The 16,826-nt window shown below is 43.8% G+C and overlaps 1 protein-coding gene across 39 annotated transcripts in view; it reads right to left on the bottom strand.

Moving 5' to 3' along the window:
* PPIP5K2 (diphosphoinositol pentakisphosphate kinase 2) overlaps positions 1 to 16,826 on the bottom strand; it is a 152,545-nt gene that overhangs the window by 51,053 nt on the left and 84,666 nt on the right. For all 39 annotated transcript variants that reach the window (XM_053300886.1, XM_053300890.1, XM_053300892.1 and 36 more), the window contains one exon: positions 4,653 to 4,835. In XM_053300886.1, the coding sequence (XP_053156861.1) occupies positions 4,653 to 4,835 (183 nt within the window). The remainder of the gene's footprint in view (positions 1 to 4,652; positions 4,836 to 16,826) is intronic.

The raw sequence follows: 16,826 nt of genomic DNA, 5'->3' as shown, positions 1-16,826 counted from the left end.
GTGCTGCTGAAGCAGCATATGCTCTTATGAATGTGCTCTTATTGTACGTGGGGGGTCCACACCCTGCTGCTTGTATGTCTGCACAATCAACTCTACCAACCAAAGTGCTAGTCTCTGCTTCGAGATTGGTTGGCCCTTGCCTTTTCCTTTGTAAGCTACAAAAAGTTTCTTTGTTTCCCTAATTGCTCTGGGTTTTTCCAAAAAGTATATCAGTGAAGACAAACATCCAAGGAATGTAGCGCCTTCTCCAATGTTGACTCTGGATTTTGAAAGAAGGTTGGTAGAGTGATTTCTTGATTTAGATGAAACTCTGTCGGAAACTTGGGGTCCAGTCTCATGACCACGTTATGCGGATAGAAATGAGTGTACGAGATGTCTGTACATAACGCTGTCGACTTGCTCACATGCCTGGCAGTAGTGATGGCACTTAGGAATGCAGTTTTTAAAGTGACCAATTTGAGAAACGCCTCCTTCATTGGCTCAAAAGGGCCTTCAGTTAAGGACAACAAAACCAAGGACAAGCTCCATTTTTCCATTGGTTTCCTTATTAGTGGAAATCCTTTACAGTCAGGATGGGAAAATACTGTTGAACCATTCCACCCTCTATGCTTTGACGATATAGCAGCTAGATAGACCCTTAGGGACACATTTTCCAAGCCACTAAGCTTCAATGAGGTCATATGTGTGCCCACACGAAACAGTTGAGACCCTGTAGGTCCATGATCGCCCAAATTCCCATCCATCTTTGGGATCTGAAAGTAACAGGAGTAAAAACTGGACAGTCTCTCCGTCCACCACACAAAGACGATTGCCTGCTTCTCCAGAAGCACCTGCACCTCTTCCAGCAACGTAGGAGTTGCTCTGGTATATTTCAGTCCTGAGAAAGGAGACAAAGCTTTGAATTCTATTCTCATAACCAGTCTCGACAATTCGAAGTACTCACTGATCTGATGTTATGTGGTACCATGCTTGGGCATGGCTTGCCAACTTGCCAATGGAATTGTCAGCAACCACAAAGTGGGTGTTCTGTGCTTTGGCAGTCATCTAATGTTGTTTGTGGGGTGGACAGTTGATCAGATCAAAGAGTCTGCTTATTATTGTCCTCGGGAGGCCTGATGTTTCAGCCCTTGTTCTTTTGTCCAAATCCCTTATTCCTTTGGTATGGCTGGTATTGAAGACAATAATCATGTCTGTCTTGCTGTTTGTATGTGGGTCGTTGGTGACCACAAGGGTGGTAATGGGAAGACACTGCAGAAGTAGATGTGGAAGCCATGAATGTTTTGGCTGTGAATTTTGATTTCTTTAACAATTCCATTGTGGAATCCGTGTTCTCACTAAAGAGGCCCTTCCCATCAAATGCCAGATTTCTACATGATCACACATGTCTTGTTGCAAGGCTGTGGATCTAAGCCATGTGTGACAGTGCAAAGTCACTGCCGTCACGATGGCTCACGACTGTTTCTGCAAGATGCTTGAACGCACTAAGTTGTTGTCTAGTAACATCAGTAGTCTTCTTGTAAAGCTCTGCAAACTGACCCTGAAACTCCTCAGGTGTTAGTGACATTGAATCTTGTAATAAAGTGTCCCATAAGAAGTGACTGAATCGAGCCATAATGGCTACACAGTTGGCAACTGGGGTAGCCAAGCTTGACGTTGTACATATTTTTCTTCTTAATACATCCATTTTTCTCCCCTCTTCATCAGAAGATGTTGTATGGCGGCGTCCAGCCTTTGATGATGATTCACAGTCGATTACCATGGAATTTGTGACAGCATGACGAAGCAACTGTGCATTTTCTTCCTCTTGTATCCTATATAACCCCTCCAAGCATTTAGACGTTGGCGTTGAGATCTGTAGTACCTCCCAAGCTGTCTGCGCCACCTTAGTGATCACTGGCAACATAGGAAGGGCGACTGGATAAGAGATCTTTGCAGTCTACATCATATTATAAACAGGATCTTTCAAGTCCAATCTCAGGTAACTTCAAGTCCATTCCCAAAGCCTCTGCAATTTCTCTTATCAAGGCATGGTAGGCTTTTAACTCTTCTGATGAGAAAGTAAATGTTTTTGGTGGTACATCCGGGGATGGATCCGATGGATGGCTTGCTCCGTCAGAATCTGTATCTGCAGACTCTGAAGAATATCCATCACCATCCCTGACCGGGGGAGGAGGTGGTGCCACCGGGGGTGCTGTCTTTTTCTTTGGCAGCAGTAGTACTCCTGGGGTATCATTGGCCCTTGATGAGTTCGGTCAGGTGCATTATTAAGCGGCTGTGCTGGTGGTAAAGGATAACTTGGTAGAACAGGCTGTGTCTGACAGGCAGTTGTGAGTGTCTGAGTAGATGGCAAAGCAGGGGCATTGCTTGGTAACCCAGAATCCATGTAGGTGCCTGGAGTTCAAAGGTTCAACCTCTCAGGGACAACCAAGATAGGATGCTGAATAGCATGGTGTTTTTTTTAATTTTACATTTACATTCCGCTCTTCCTCCAAGGAGCCCATAGTGGTGTACTACATTCTTAAGTTTCTCTTCACAACAATCCTGTGAAATAGGTTAGGCTGAGAGAAATGTGACTGGACCAGAGTCACCCAGCTAGTATCATGGCTGAATGGGGATTTGAACTCAGGTCTCCCCAGTCCTAGTCCAGCACTCTAACCACACCACCACACTGGTTGCACCTTCCATTGTAGGTATTCAGCATAATCATCTGGTAGCTTAGGAGACGATGAATGCCAAAAACCACATGAATTTGTTAGCTCTCTTTGACTCTACAGGCCTTGAATGTTGTGCTGCAGGAGCCCCTGTGTACTCACATACTGCATGGGGGACTTCCATGTGAGAGGTGCAAAAGCTGATGCCATCATAGCTGGCGCCATAGGTCTAGATAGCAATGGGACACCACAGGCTCTGATACGCACAAGGAAGACATCAGGCGGAAAGGCATTGAAGATGCTATCGTAGTAATGTGTATTGGTGACACTGATGGAATTTTTGGTTGTGACACTGGCACCTCCATGACATCTTGTTCGACACCGAGGCAACTGCTAAGGAAAACATGAAAAGTTGAACCCGAAGGGGGGCTTCTAGAGGAATCCAACATTGCCAGTAATGGTAGCAGTATTTTGGTCTAAAAAAACATCATCATCTTGTTCATGCTCTGCAGCCAAATCCAAGAAATGCCCCTTCTCCTCCATATTCTCATTTCAAGGAGTAGCGGTGGATTCCACTGGCATGGTACTGCTGCTAGAAGAGAAGCTGTTGTTGTCGCCAATGCTGAAGGCTGTGTCAACATCAATGTCAATATCGATGCCGTCAGCTGGTCTGAGATTGCAGTAGTGGTGGGATGCCGATGGCAGACCTTTTGACCATCAACCTCAATGTCGAGTGCTGTTGCATCAATGTTGACCGATTCACTCCCGACACTGAAAGCAGGCTATGAGCTTGCACTGCCGTTGGAGATGGTGTACTGCTCTTTGTTTTGGTTTTGCTATTGTGCTTCTTATGGAGATAAGATTCCCACTCCTCATCCAAGGAGTGTTTCTGTTTCCTGTCTTTACAACGGTGAGCTGATTTTGAAAACAGGCTCTATTCCCTCAGCAGCGTTTTTAGACTGTGAATTCGCAGACCCCTGCGTGCTTGGCATCGAGCCCATCAAGTATGACTGCATCACTGATGTCGAAGGGTAGCTTGGTCTAGGTGTTAGAGAGTGTAACACCTCATCGTATTGTGCAGCACGAAGGCGGAGCACTCTGTTCCTCATTGTTTGGAAAATGAACAGCAAATTTTACATGCTGCAGTTTTGTGCTGTTCCCCTCCAAACAGCGTAAGCATGAGTCGTGATCGTCCATATATGGTAACTTTGCACGGCAGTCCACACAACTCTTAAAAGTTGAATTTGTTTCTATGTTGACAAGGAATGCCCTGAGGGTTCTGCCCTGCGGCAGCAAAAACAAAGTCCATTATACCTAATCCAACCTGTTAAGCAAAGAATTGTCTCAAAACAGCTCAAAGTCAGTAAAGTCCAAAATATCAGTGTTTCTATCTCTTTTCTGTCTGTCTCTAGATAAACTGAGGAGCCAGCAAGAAGGTGTTGACAGTTTGGCAGTCAAATAGAAACTGAGAAAATGGCATCCTCAACGGCCGATTTCAACGAAAGCAAGGAGCGCGTGCAGGGCAGAATGGGCATCAGGAGGAGCTAGGCAATCCACCCGTGAGGTCCCTGCGCAGGTGCAGAACCCATTCCTTATGAATGCAACAGATCATGATCCAGATCACTGGGGTTCCTGATCAGACAGTGCTGCTGCACACATAGAAGCAGCCCTGGCAGTGTTGTGCAGGATTTACAGTTGTGCAACTACTTAAAAGAGTATGCACGCTCCAGCGAAGTGCTGCTTATATTGGAAACAAGGTAAATAAGCACTGTACAAGTGTCATGCATATCATATTGGCCAATAATAATTATATTAACCTCTGTTCTTAACAGTTGCCCACTGAATAACAGGAACGTATGGTACTAATGCACATAAAAATGGGAACCTTAAAGAACAGGAGACACATAAATTGACTCTCAAATACCATGATTGTTTAAGCCCCAATGAAATAAATGGCGCTTATGACACAGCAGGATACTACTTTGTAGAGTATGTTCTAACCTTTTCATAGTCTTCAGAAGTAAAGTCTCTGTCTCTCTGGAGTATTTCATGAAGGCGTGCCTTGACACGATGCTGACAGCTACTAAGAGAATCACTGTCATTGTCAAGTAGACCATTCATATTAGCACTTTTGACCATCTGAACAAGGATAGGAGTAAGCTCTCCTTCCAATGCCAGTAGTCCCTGGAGAGAATAAAAGAACTGAGTAGTGAATGAGAAGTAGCAATGTCTTAAGCCCAAAATATATATTCTAATTTATACAAATACAACAAATATTTATATACCAGTTTTCAACAAAAGTTCCCAAAATTGTTTACATAGTTATAAATAAATAGGTTCCCTGTCCCCAAAGGGCTCACAATCTTAAAAAGAGACACCAAAGTACAGCCACTGGAGGGATGCTGTGCTGTTGATGGATAGGGCCAGTTGCTCTCCCACGCCAAATAAAGAGAATCACCACTTTAAAAATATGCAAATAATTTATTGTTTTGAAGATACTTTGACCAGGATCCAAAGAGCTGCTTTAGGATATCTGCAATAGCCTGGGCATGCCCAGGGTTTTCCCCCTTCACCTTTCCTTTCCTTTGAATAGTACAAACCCCATGCTGTATCACAATTGGCTTTTGAAGTTCCCCTCGGTTCCATAAGGAGTTCCAAAAGACAAAGACATTCTAATCTCTCCATAGGCTCATGCAATCAGTTGCGCAGCTCTTTGGATCCTGCGCTTTATCTGCAAGAATACAGCAAAGATAAACAGGTTGCTTAACTGTAACCTGTTGGTGATCCATGTTCACCCATAAAATGGGTTCTGTGCCTGCACAGTAACCTCTGCGGACTAAATCTTCAACTCCTCAAGGCACTCTCTCCACCCACAGTGCATGAGGCACATCCATTATTTTTGGTGGCTAGAGCACCTGTTGCTCAGTTCTTTAACGACTGCTGTGAGGATCAATGAAACGTGGATGGATGGGAACAGGTAAGTGATTATTACTGTGGAAGCATCCTAGCAGCGGGGAAGGCCAGGCAGGTCTTGTGAGTGAACATGGATCACTAAAAGATCACCTTACAGGTAAGCAACCTGTTTATCCTTAAAATGATTCATGCTCTCTCACAAAATGGGTGATTGGTGAGCTCACCTGAAAGGTGGTGGGTGCTAGGATGTAGTTACAGCAACTTCTTTAGAACCGACCAAAAGTTGGCCTCTACAGTTGAAAAGTTGTCCACAGCATAATGTCTTATGAAAAGGGAGGTCCGGAGACCATGTTGCTGCTTTGCAAATGTCCATCATACTTGTTCCAGACATATGAGCTGCTGACATAGCCATTGCTCTCATAGAGTGTGCCTTGACTCTAGACAGTGGCTTAACCTTCTGTATGTTGTAGCACATGTCCTTTTTTCTTTCCCTTAAAAGAGACAAATAGTCTATGGGATTTCCAGAAATATTTTGTTCTTTCCATATAGTACAGAATAGATCTTCTAACATCTATGGAGTACCTTGACTTCTCCAGAGGAGTAGATGGGTTTATGAAGAAAGAAGGTAAGACTATGTCTTGGTTTACGTGAAACTCAGAGACTTCCTTAGGTTTAAAGGTTGGAGCTGTCCTAATAACAACTTTGTCTGGAAAGAACTTTGTGTAAGGGGAGTGAATCCTAAGAGCTGTTAGTTCGCTGACTCTCCTTGCTAAGGTTATGGTCACTAAGAAAGCACTCTTTAGGGAGAGTAACTTAAGTCAAGTAGAGACCACAGGTTCAAAAGGAGGCTCCAATAGTATAGAAAGGACTAACGGAAGGCTCCAGGATTCAATAGGCTCTCTAACTGGGGGATCCCTTCAGCAACCTTTTTGAATCAGGATGAGAGAAGACAGACCATGCATCTCACCCAGGATGGCTTGCTGAGAGCGCAGCCATATGAACTTTTATGTAGGCATTTGACAGGCCAGAGTTCTTTAGATTAGTTAAGTATAAAAGAATCTATCAGATAGAGGCTTTGTAGGGATCAAATCCCTTAGCTGCAGCATAATGTGTGAATCTCTTCCAAATGCATTTATAATTACATCTTGTTAATTCTTCCCTTTCATTTAGGAGGATGTCATCTAAAAGTTGAGCTTCCATGCCATCAGGTTCAGCACTTGGAGAATGTGGTGGAAGACATGACTCCCTCCCTGGGACAATGGATTCTTATGGGGAAGAAGATGGTAGTGTTGTCCCTTTGACTAGCGGAGCAGGATGGGAAACATGGTTGTCTGGGCTACCACAGGATGAGTAGAATGCATGCCGTGACCTCCTGAAGGATCCTGTTCATTATGGTGGATAATAGGGGAAACAAAGGGGAAAATAGAGGTTTTGTCTCCATGGCATTTGGAAGGCATTCCCCAAACGAGTCTTTCCTCAGACTTGCTCTGGTGCAGTAAAGTCTGCATTTCTTCTTGTTTCGTGTTGCGAATGAGTCTATTGGGGGGCTATGGAGAATCTCCTGGTTTCTCTCCCATTCGTGTTGCTGGGAGAAATTCAAGTCCCTGCTTAGAGTGTCTGCTAGGGAGTTGTCCACATCCTTTGATATGAAGGGCCATTGAGAGGACACCTTGGTGTAGGCTCGAATCCCATAAGCTGAATTGCTAGAGTGTATAAGAATCGGGAAACCATCCCGCCCCCTTGATGACTGAGATATGCAGTTGCTGTTGTATTGTCTAGAAGGATCTGTACAACATGTTTTTAAATTAGCAGAAGAAAAGATTTCAGTTCATGAAACACCACTAGTAGACTCTATAAAATTTACATGTAGAGCTTTGTCGTGGGACACCATTTCCCTTGAACATGGTATCACACATAATGTGCTCCCCAACCTTTTAATGAGGCACCCATTGTTACATATTAAAGGAGTTGGAAGGCAGAAAAGAACACCCTTGGACAGAGATTGCAATTTTGCCCACAACTGGAGGGCCCAAAGTACTGAAGTTGGAAGAGTCAGCCACACATTCTGGCTGTCCATATTCGGTCTGAATACCGACAGAAACCAAATTTGGAGTCACCTCATCCTTAACCTTACATGGTTTACTGTGGTTGTACAAGATGCCATCAAACCTAAGAGTCTTTGAATAGTTCTTGTCCTTTGTTTTGGATTGGCTGAGAATGTGGAGATCAAGTGTACAATCAAGAACCTTCTGTCCTCTGGGAGGTAGGCCCTTTTCATCCTTGTGTCCAAAACACCCCCTATGTATTGTATTCTCCTTTGAGGTTAGGAACATAGGAAGCTGCCATATACTGAGTCAGACCATTGGTCTATCTAGCTCAGTATTGTCTTCACAGACTGGCAGTGGGTTCTCCAAGGTTGCAGGCAGGAACTCGGAACCTTCTGCTCTTCCCAGAGCGGCTCCATCCCCTGAGGGAAATAGCTTATAGTGCTCACACTTATAGTCTCCCATTCATATGCAACCAGGGCAGACCCTGCTTAGCTAAGGGGTCAAGTCATGCTTGTTACCACAAGACCAGCTCTCCTCTGGTCAAGGTTGTAGCTTGACTTTTTCCAGTTTACCCGGATTCCAAGTTCTTTTAGAAGATCTACGATCTATTGAACCTGGGAGCTTAAAGTTTCCTTGTTGGGTGAAGTCACCACCCAGCCATCCAGGTATGGAAAGATGGCTATACCTTGAGTCCATAGATGTGCTATTATCGTGCTCATGCATTTTGTAAATACGCGAGGCGCCATGGATAGGCCAAAGGAAAGTACGGCATACTGAAAGACCTGGGATCCCAGAGTAAACCTCAAGAATTTTCTGTTCCTTGATCTTATCCCCCTATATGAAAACAAAAAACCATCTGTTAAGTCCAATGGCACAAGCCATTCCTCCTTGGCTAGCAGGGGTAAATGCCCTATAAGGTTATCATTCTGGATTTCCTTGTTTTCACAAACTTGCCTAGGTGGCTTGGATCCATGATGGGATGGAAACCTCCATCCCAGTTGGAATCTGAAAATATCTAGAGTAGAAACCCTTCTTTTGATTTCTTTGAGAAACTGGTTCTATCATCCTCCTTTCCCAGCAAAGATTGAACCTTCTTGTGGTGTAGGAGCGGAGTGAATGTATTTTATCCCTGAAAAAAGGGGAGAGGGTGGTCAAATATATGGTGCAGAAACAGGTTGCTAACCTTTAACTTATGATCTGGTAGTGATCCATTGATATCCATAAGAATAGGTACTGCGCTTGTGCAGGATCCTTGTGGTGGAATGCTGCAGCTCCTCGAGGCGTCTGCACCCCGCCTCCAACATGGTACTATTTAAGGCAGGCCAGACACCAAGTTCCTCAGTTCTTGGGTGGTGACCACTGATGAAGAGGATCATCCTTAGTTGGTGAGTTCACCTTTTGGGTACTGCACTTGCGCAGGATTCTTGCGGTAGAATGCCACAGCTCCACGAGGCGTCTGCGCCCTGCCTCCAGCGTGGTACTATTTAAGGCGGGCCGGACACCAAGTTCCTCAGTTGATGCCACAGCTCCACGAGGCGTCTGCACCCTGCCTCCAGCGTGGTACTATTTAAGGCGGGCCGGACACCAAGTTCCTCAGGTGATGACCACCGATGAGGACGATCATCCTTAGTTGATGAGTTCACTTTTTGGAAACTTACTGCATACACACTCTTTATGCTCACAGCGAAACACTACTGCAGCGGAGTGGTTCAAGAGGATCTTATGGATGTCAATGGATCACTACCAGATCATAAGTTACAGGTGAGCAATCTGTTTATCTGGATCGTGATCCATTGAGATCCATAAGAATGGGTGTTTAGCTAGCTCCCTTTGGAGGAGCGTGCAGTAGTAGTCATTGCAACATCTGCTTTAAAACGCTTCTCTTGTAGCTAGCCTCAGCCGCAGAGCGTAGGTCTATGGTGTAGTGTTTGATGAATGGCAACAGTGTGGACCACATTACTGCTTTGCAAATGTCCATAAAAGTTGCACCAGATAAGTGTGCAGTGGACGAAGCATAGGCATGAGCAAAGTGAACCTTGACAGCTTTTGGAGGATCTATGTTCTGTGATCTGTAAGTCAGTATAATTAGTTTATTGAAACTTGAAACTTCTTATATACTGCCTCCTCCAAAGACTCTAGTTCCACTAGCAAGTGGGACATTCGTTGTCTAGAAATGCAGGATCCCTTAGCCAAGCCTTTGTAAGCGACAAAAAAGTGTTTGGTGGTCCTGAAACTTTTTGTATGATCTAGGTAGTATAGCAAGGCTTGTCGCACATCTAGGGAGTGCACAGCTCACTCCAAAAGCATGGAAGGATCCTTAAAGAATGTTGGAAGGATGATATCTTAGTTAAGGTGAAAATCTGATACCACCTTGGGAAGGAAGTCGGGATCCATATGCATCAGCACTTTGTCAGGATAAATCCTGGTAAAAGGCGGGTCTATACACAAAGCTGTTAGTTCACTAACTCATTTAGCCATTGTTATGGCTATACGGAAGGCTGTCTTCAAAGTTACTAATTTGATAGAAGCAGTGCTTAGTGTTTCGAAAGGGCTTTGAGTCAAGGCCGAGGGAACCAGTGATATGATCCATTGTTCCACTGGAGTTCAAATAGGCAGGTATAAGTTCTTGAGGCCTTATCAGGGTGCGAGAAGAGCATTGTGCCTTTCCAGCCAGAATGTTTTGATGAGAGCGCTGCTAGATCGACTTTCTGTGGCACATTAGCCAAACCCTGAGATTTCAAGGTTGTCAAACAGAGAATAACTTCTTTGGTCATAGCTTGTTTCGGGTTGAAACCTCTAGCTTTTGCATAGTTTTTGAAACGCAGCCACTTTCCCAAGTAATTATGACTCATGGAAGGTTTTCTTTGGTTAAGCAATATCTTTGTTAGAAGCCTATTCGTCATGCTGTCATGTATGGCATGAACATGTCTGGATGTAATATTTGACTGTTGTCTTGTGTTAGAAGATCTGTTTCTTGACAGTTTGGGAACCTGTGGAAACCAAGGTTGCCTTGGCCACCATGGGGTCACTAGAATGCACGATATTGAAGTGGCTAACAGGCGTGCTACCATCCAAATGATCAAGGGTTGCAGGGGGTACATGTAAAGACTCTCCCAAGTTCAGTCCATCTGGAAAGCATCCTACAACGTCTGTATGTCGTGACCTACTCTGGAAAAAAAATCAGACGTATTTCATGTTTTCTGAAGTGGCAAACAGATCCAGTTCTCGAAGAGTGGTGCAACATATTCTGTCGTTATTTCCCATTTGTGTTGCTATTGTTGAGCAAAAGTGAGACTCAAGACTGTCTGCTAAGACATTGTCCAGACCCTTTATGTGAATTGCTATAGGGTAGATCTGGTGTTCGATGCACCAATGCCAAAGTTGTAGGCTGAGGGGCACAACGGGATCCTGACACCGTCCCACCCTATTCATGTAGGCCAGGGCAGTAATATGGTCCAGCTGCACTTGCACTATCCGGCCCTTTAGAAGTGGTAGGAAGGCTTTCATCCTCTGAAACACAGCTAGGAGCTCCAAAAATTAATATAGAACTGCTTTTGTTGTGGAGTCCATTTACCTTGAATTTGATGGCCATTGCAGTGAGCTCCCCAACCCAGTAAGGATGAATCCGTTGTTATTTAGATAGTTGGATTTAGTATTTGAAAAGGGACACCCCACAAGAGGTTTTCTTTGTTCATCCACCAAGTGACAGATCTGAGGGATTATCAGTTTGGGCAGAATCCTCATCAGAATCAGTGGAGGAATCATAATCATCATCTGAATTTTCATTTTCCTTATCAGGAGATTTCCCCAAAGGTGCTAGAGAGTGATGGATGATTTCCACATCAGGGCTTTCACAGTGAGTTTGACCATCTCCCTGAGAAATTTAATACTACATGTTAAAGAAGGGATAGAATCTAACAAGCTAGAAAACCTAGGTGGACTGGAGTCCTCCACAGAAACCCTGTGAGTGATAATTCAAGGCCTGAAATGAAATGTGCTACTGGGGACATGCTATCGCCCTCCTGATCAAAACGATGACAGTGAATGGGAGTTGCAGCAGGAAATCAGGGAGGCATCACGAAGAGGCAGGGCTGTAATAATGGGTGACTTCAATTACCCAAACACAGACTGGGTAAATTCACAGTCAGGTAATGACAGAGAGGTCAAATTTCTATATACGCTGAATGACTGTGCCCTAGAACAGTTGGTCTTGGAACCAACCAGAGAGAAGGCAACCATGGGCTTAATCCTGAGTAGTACCCAGGACCTGGTGCATGATGTCAGTATCATCAACTTTTTAGGTAACAGTGACCATAGTGCAATCAAATTCAGCATACATGTAGGGAGATAATCACCAAGGAAGTCTAACACAGACATTTTGAATTTCAGAAGAGGAAACTTCTCCAAAATGAGGAGTATGGTGAAAAGAAAGCTGAAAGGGAAAATCAGGAAGTCACTTTAATTCAGTATGCATGGAGTTTACTCAAATCCACAATACTAGAAGCCCACTTAGATTGTATACCCAAAAAGAGGAAAGGTACCACTAAGTCCAGGAGGATGCCAGCATGGCTAACAGGTGATGTCAAGGAAGCCATAAAAGGCAAGAAGACTTCCTTCCAAAATTGGAAGGCCTGTCCAAATAAAGAGAACAGAAAGGAACACAAATTCTGGCAAAAGAAATGCAAAATGACAATAAGGGAGGCAAAAAGAGAGTTTGGGGAACATTTAGCTAAAAGCATCAAGGGCAATAACAAAAACCTCTTATACATCTGATGCAGGAAACCTGCCAGGGAGGTGGTTGGACCATTAGACAATGAGGGAGTGAAAGGGATTATTAAGGAGGATATGGAGGTTGCAGAGAAGCTGAATGAGTTATTTCCGTCTGTCTTCATAGCAGAGGATACTGAGCATTTACCTGTTCCTGAACCAGGCTTTTCAGGGATGGAGGCTAAAGAACTGAGTCAGATAGAAGTGATAAGAGATGATGTTCTAAACTGTCTGGGAAAACTGAAAACTAGCAACTCACCAGGGCTAGATGGCATCCATCCAAGAGTCCTCAAAGAACTCAAATGTTAAATTGCCGACTTGCTTGCTAAAATATATAACTTATCCCTGCAATCAGGCTCTGTACCAGAAGACTGGGAAGTAGCAAATGTAACACTGATTTTCAAAAAGGAATCCAGGGGCGATCTGGGAAATTACAGGCTGGTTAGCTTAATGTCCGTTCCAGGCAAATTGATGGAAAGCATCCTCAAGGATAAAATTGTAAAGCACATAGAAGAACAGGCCCTTCTGGGAGAGAATCAGCATGGCTTCTGCAAAGGGAAATCTTGCCTCACTAAACTTTTGGACTTCTTTGAGAGTGTCAACAAGTGTGTGGATCAAGGTGATCCAGTTGACATAGTATACCTGGACTTCAAAAAAGCTTTCGACAAAGTTCCTCAGCAAAGACTCCTGAGGAAACTTAGCAGTCATGGGATAAGGGGACAAGTACATGTTTGGATTGCAAACTGGTTAAAAGACAGGAAACAGAGGGTAGGGATAAATGGAGAGTTTTCGCAAAGGAGGGAATTAAGAAGTAGGGTCTCCCAGGGATCTGTACTGGGACCGGTGCTTTTAAATTTATTAAAAGTAGGGATAAGTAATGAGCTGGCCAGATTTGCAGATGATACCAAACTCTTCCGAGTAGTGAAATCTAAAACAGATTGTGAGGAGTTCCAAAAGGATCTCTCCAAATTGGGTGAGTGGGCAACAAAATGGCAAATGTGGTTCAGTGTTGGCAAGTGTAAGGTGATGCACATCGGGACGAAAAACCCCAACTTCAAGTATACGCTGATGGGATCTGAGCTGTCAGTTACTGACCAGGAGAGGGATCTTTGGGTCATGATGGACAGCTCGTTGAAAGTGTTCACTCAATGTGTGGCAGTTGTGAAAAAGGACTATTCCATGCTAGGGGTAATTAGGAAGGGGACTGAAAATAGAACTGCTAATATTATAATGCCCTTATACAAAACTATGGTGCGGCCACACCTGGAGTACTAAGTACAATGATGGTCACCACATCTAAAAAAGGACATTGTAGAACTGGAAAACGTGCAGAAGAGGGCAATGATCAGGGGCCTAGAGCACCTTCCTTATGGGGCAAGGCTACAACACCTTGGGCTATTTAGTTTAGAAAAATACGACTGCAGGGAGACATGATAGAGGTCTATAAAATCATGCATGGTGTGAAGAACGTGGACAGGGAGAAATTCTTCTCCCTCTCACATAACACTAGAACCAAGGGTCATCCCATAAAATTGATTGCCAGGAAATTTAGGACCAGCAAACGGAGGTACTTTTTCACACAACATATAATCAACTTGTGGAATTCTCTGCCACAAGATGTAGTGACAGCCAACAACCTGGGTGGCTTTAAGAGGGATTCGGGTAGCTTCATGGCAGAGAGGTCTATCACTGGCTACTAGCCGGAGGGCTGTGGGCCACCTCCAGCCTCAAAGGCAGGATGCCTCTGAGTACCAGTTGCAGGGGAATAACAGCAGGAGAGAGGAAATGCCCTCAACTCCTGCCTATAGGCTTCCAGCGGCATCTGGTTGGCCACTGTGTGAAACAGGATACTAGACCAGACATGCCTTGGGCTTGATCCAGCAGTGCTGTTCTTTTCTTAAATAGTGAAGAAGATTTTGGGATAGGAGTTGCTTCCATTTCTGAAGGGGGATCCTGATGAGGTGGATTATGTAGAACCCATCAATGATTCAACATTCTTTGAAGTAGTCTTATCTGCAACTGGTACATTCAGGGAGGCTTCTTTAGAAGATTGTCCCCTTTCACTTGAATCAGAACCTTTGTCCTGGTCAGAATCGGTTGGGGAATTCTCAGGCGAGAAATCCACAATGATATGTGAAGCATGGGCCTGCAACATCCCATTGTGGGGTTGCTGGTGTCTTCAGAATTGAAGGAGACAAATTCAGGATGAAGATCCTCGATGCTGGTGTAGATGTCGACGCCATCATCAATATCAAAAATGGCACACTCTAAGTTGCAGTGGTCAATATCAGGGTCAATGCCAAAGTCATACATGATACCGATGATGACACAGATGTCTGAGGGGATACTTGTGTTTTTTGAAGATCTGTTGGAAAGAACTGAACTGCAGAGGGTGAGGGGGCATGGGGAAATTTCCCCAGACCTGCTGATGTCATAGCTGGTGTGGTATTCGATTTCAAAGACATGGAATGAAGGCTGTCCCTCGATGTTGGGTGGGTGTTGATATTGAGGTGTGTCTGTGCTTCAACTCTGAGCAGTTAGGAGAATCATCCTTCGGTGGCTCAATTTTTTTATAATGCCTTTTAAACATCGACTCCGAGAGCTCTTTCTCTGAGCAGTGAATCTGAGATTATCCCCTTGGTGAACACACCGACATCGATCTTGATCCCAAGGGTTGACTATCATCAGACATCGAAAATGTCGAAGGCAGCAGTGACTGTGGCATCAGTGTTGGAGGTCTTAATGCTTTTTCATAGAAAGCCACTCTAAGAGTTGCCTGCTTTTTCTTGTTTGTTTTGAGAATGACAAACTCATCTTGCAGGTTCTAAAGTTATGATGTTCACCCAATCAAATTAAACACCAATTGTTCCTATCTGAGGAGGGAAGAGTTCTGAGGAAGAAGTACATTTTAAAAAGTTTTTGTTAACCATCCATTAGTACCAGTCCTAATCACTATCCAAAAGAGAAACAAACTGTCTTGAGTCCAAAAACCAGGATAAACATATAACAATACTCTCTCACAGGAAAAGAGTTCGAATGAGGAGTGAATCCTTCACAAGGCGAATGCCACAGCAGTAAAGAAGGAACTGAGCAATGGGTTGCTCTAAATGCCAAAAATAAGCGGCTTCCCTCGTGTGCAGTGCGCGGAGTCAAGAGTGCCTTGAAGAGCTGAAGAATTTTTCTGTGGGCATTACTGTGCAGGCGCTGAACCCATTTTGTGAGGGAACATGAATCACCTTAAAGATAGACTGTATCCATGATTTTGTTTGAGATGTTGATGGTTACATAATTTGTCCCAGATTAATAACATGTGAAAATAACACTAAGCAGAAAGCATGATTTATAAATTGTAGAACAAGGAGGTCTTGCTGGGACATGTGTTAAAATATCAAGATGTAGCCTCTGACCTATCTGTCATAGGACTGGTTCAAACATGCCTCTCCACTGCAATATCAAGTGGTAACTTGCATGAGAGAACGAGCATCATAGAACACAAATGCCAGAGATAGATCTTTCCTACCACTTCACACAATGCTTTTCAATTGAGCCTGTTTATACATCAACTCTGAGCCACCACACATAATCAAGCGCTAAGAAACAGGAGAGATATACCTGCATGTGTGAACTGACATATGAAGTGTCATGCCACCGAATCCATAATGAATATATAGTTTGTACCTATTAAGTGTTTTATAGTGCCTATCGTGCAGTCTGAGCCTATAATGAGATAGGCATGCTTCAGCCCATTGATTTTAATCAATGCAGGGTTTTTTAAAAACCCACCTAGTAGAAGTGGAGTTATGGAGCAAAATGTGTGTTCGCTATTTTTTCAAGTGTGTGGATTCTCTGGTGTATAATAACTTTCCCTCAATGAATCCCTATGAGGTTTCATTACACACCTTCATTTCTTCTATTCATTTTGACTATCTTTACAACAGTGCCAGCTGTCAACTGCCATGTGCCAACTACACCACACTCCCACCCGCAAGGCAGTGGGGTACTACTCAGTTTATGTTCTAGAATTTTTTTCAAGTGTTTAGGCTCTTTGGTGTCTGAGTACCCAGTGGCTTGTGGGGTAGTTGGAACATGGGATGCCACTAATTCGCCACTCCCACCTGCAAACTAGTGGGGTCAAAATGAACAGATGAAATGAAGGTGTGCAATGAAGACACCAAACAATCTAAACACTGCAAAAATACCGAGAAAATAAACTGAGTACCCCAGTGTGTGTGTGGGAGGTGTAGTTGATACATAGCAGTTGACAGTTGGCATTGTCAAATGATAGTCAAAATTAACAGAAGAAATGAAGGCATATAATGAATCCTCATAGGGATTCATTATGAAGAAAAGTTATTAGACACCAAAGAATCTAAACATTTCAATATTCCTAAAATTTAAAATGAATACCCCACTGCCTTGGAGGTGTGGGTGTGTGTAGTTGGCACAT

This window comes from Hemicordylus capensis, chromosome 2, assembly GCF_027244095.1.
Source record: "Hemicordylus capensis ecotype Gifberg chromosome 2, rHemCap1.1.pri, whole genome shotgun sequence".
Classification (NCBI taxonomy): domain Eukaryota; kingdom Metazoa; phylum Chordata; class Lepidosauria; order Squamata; family Cordylidae; genus Hemicordylus; species Hemicordylus capensis.
This window is presented reverse-complemented; position numbering and strand designations above follow the sequence as displayed.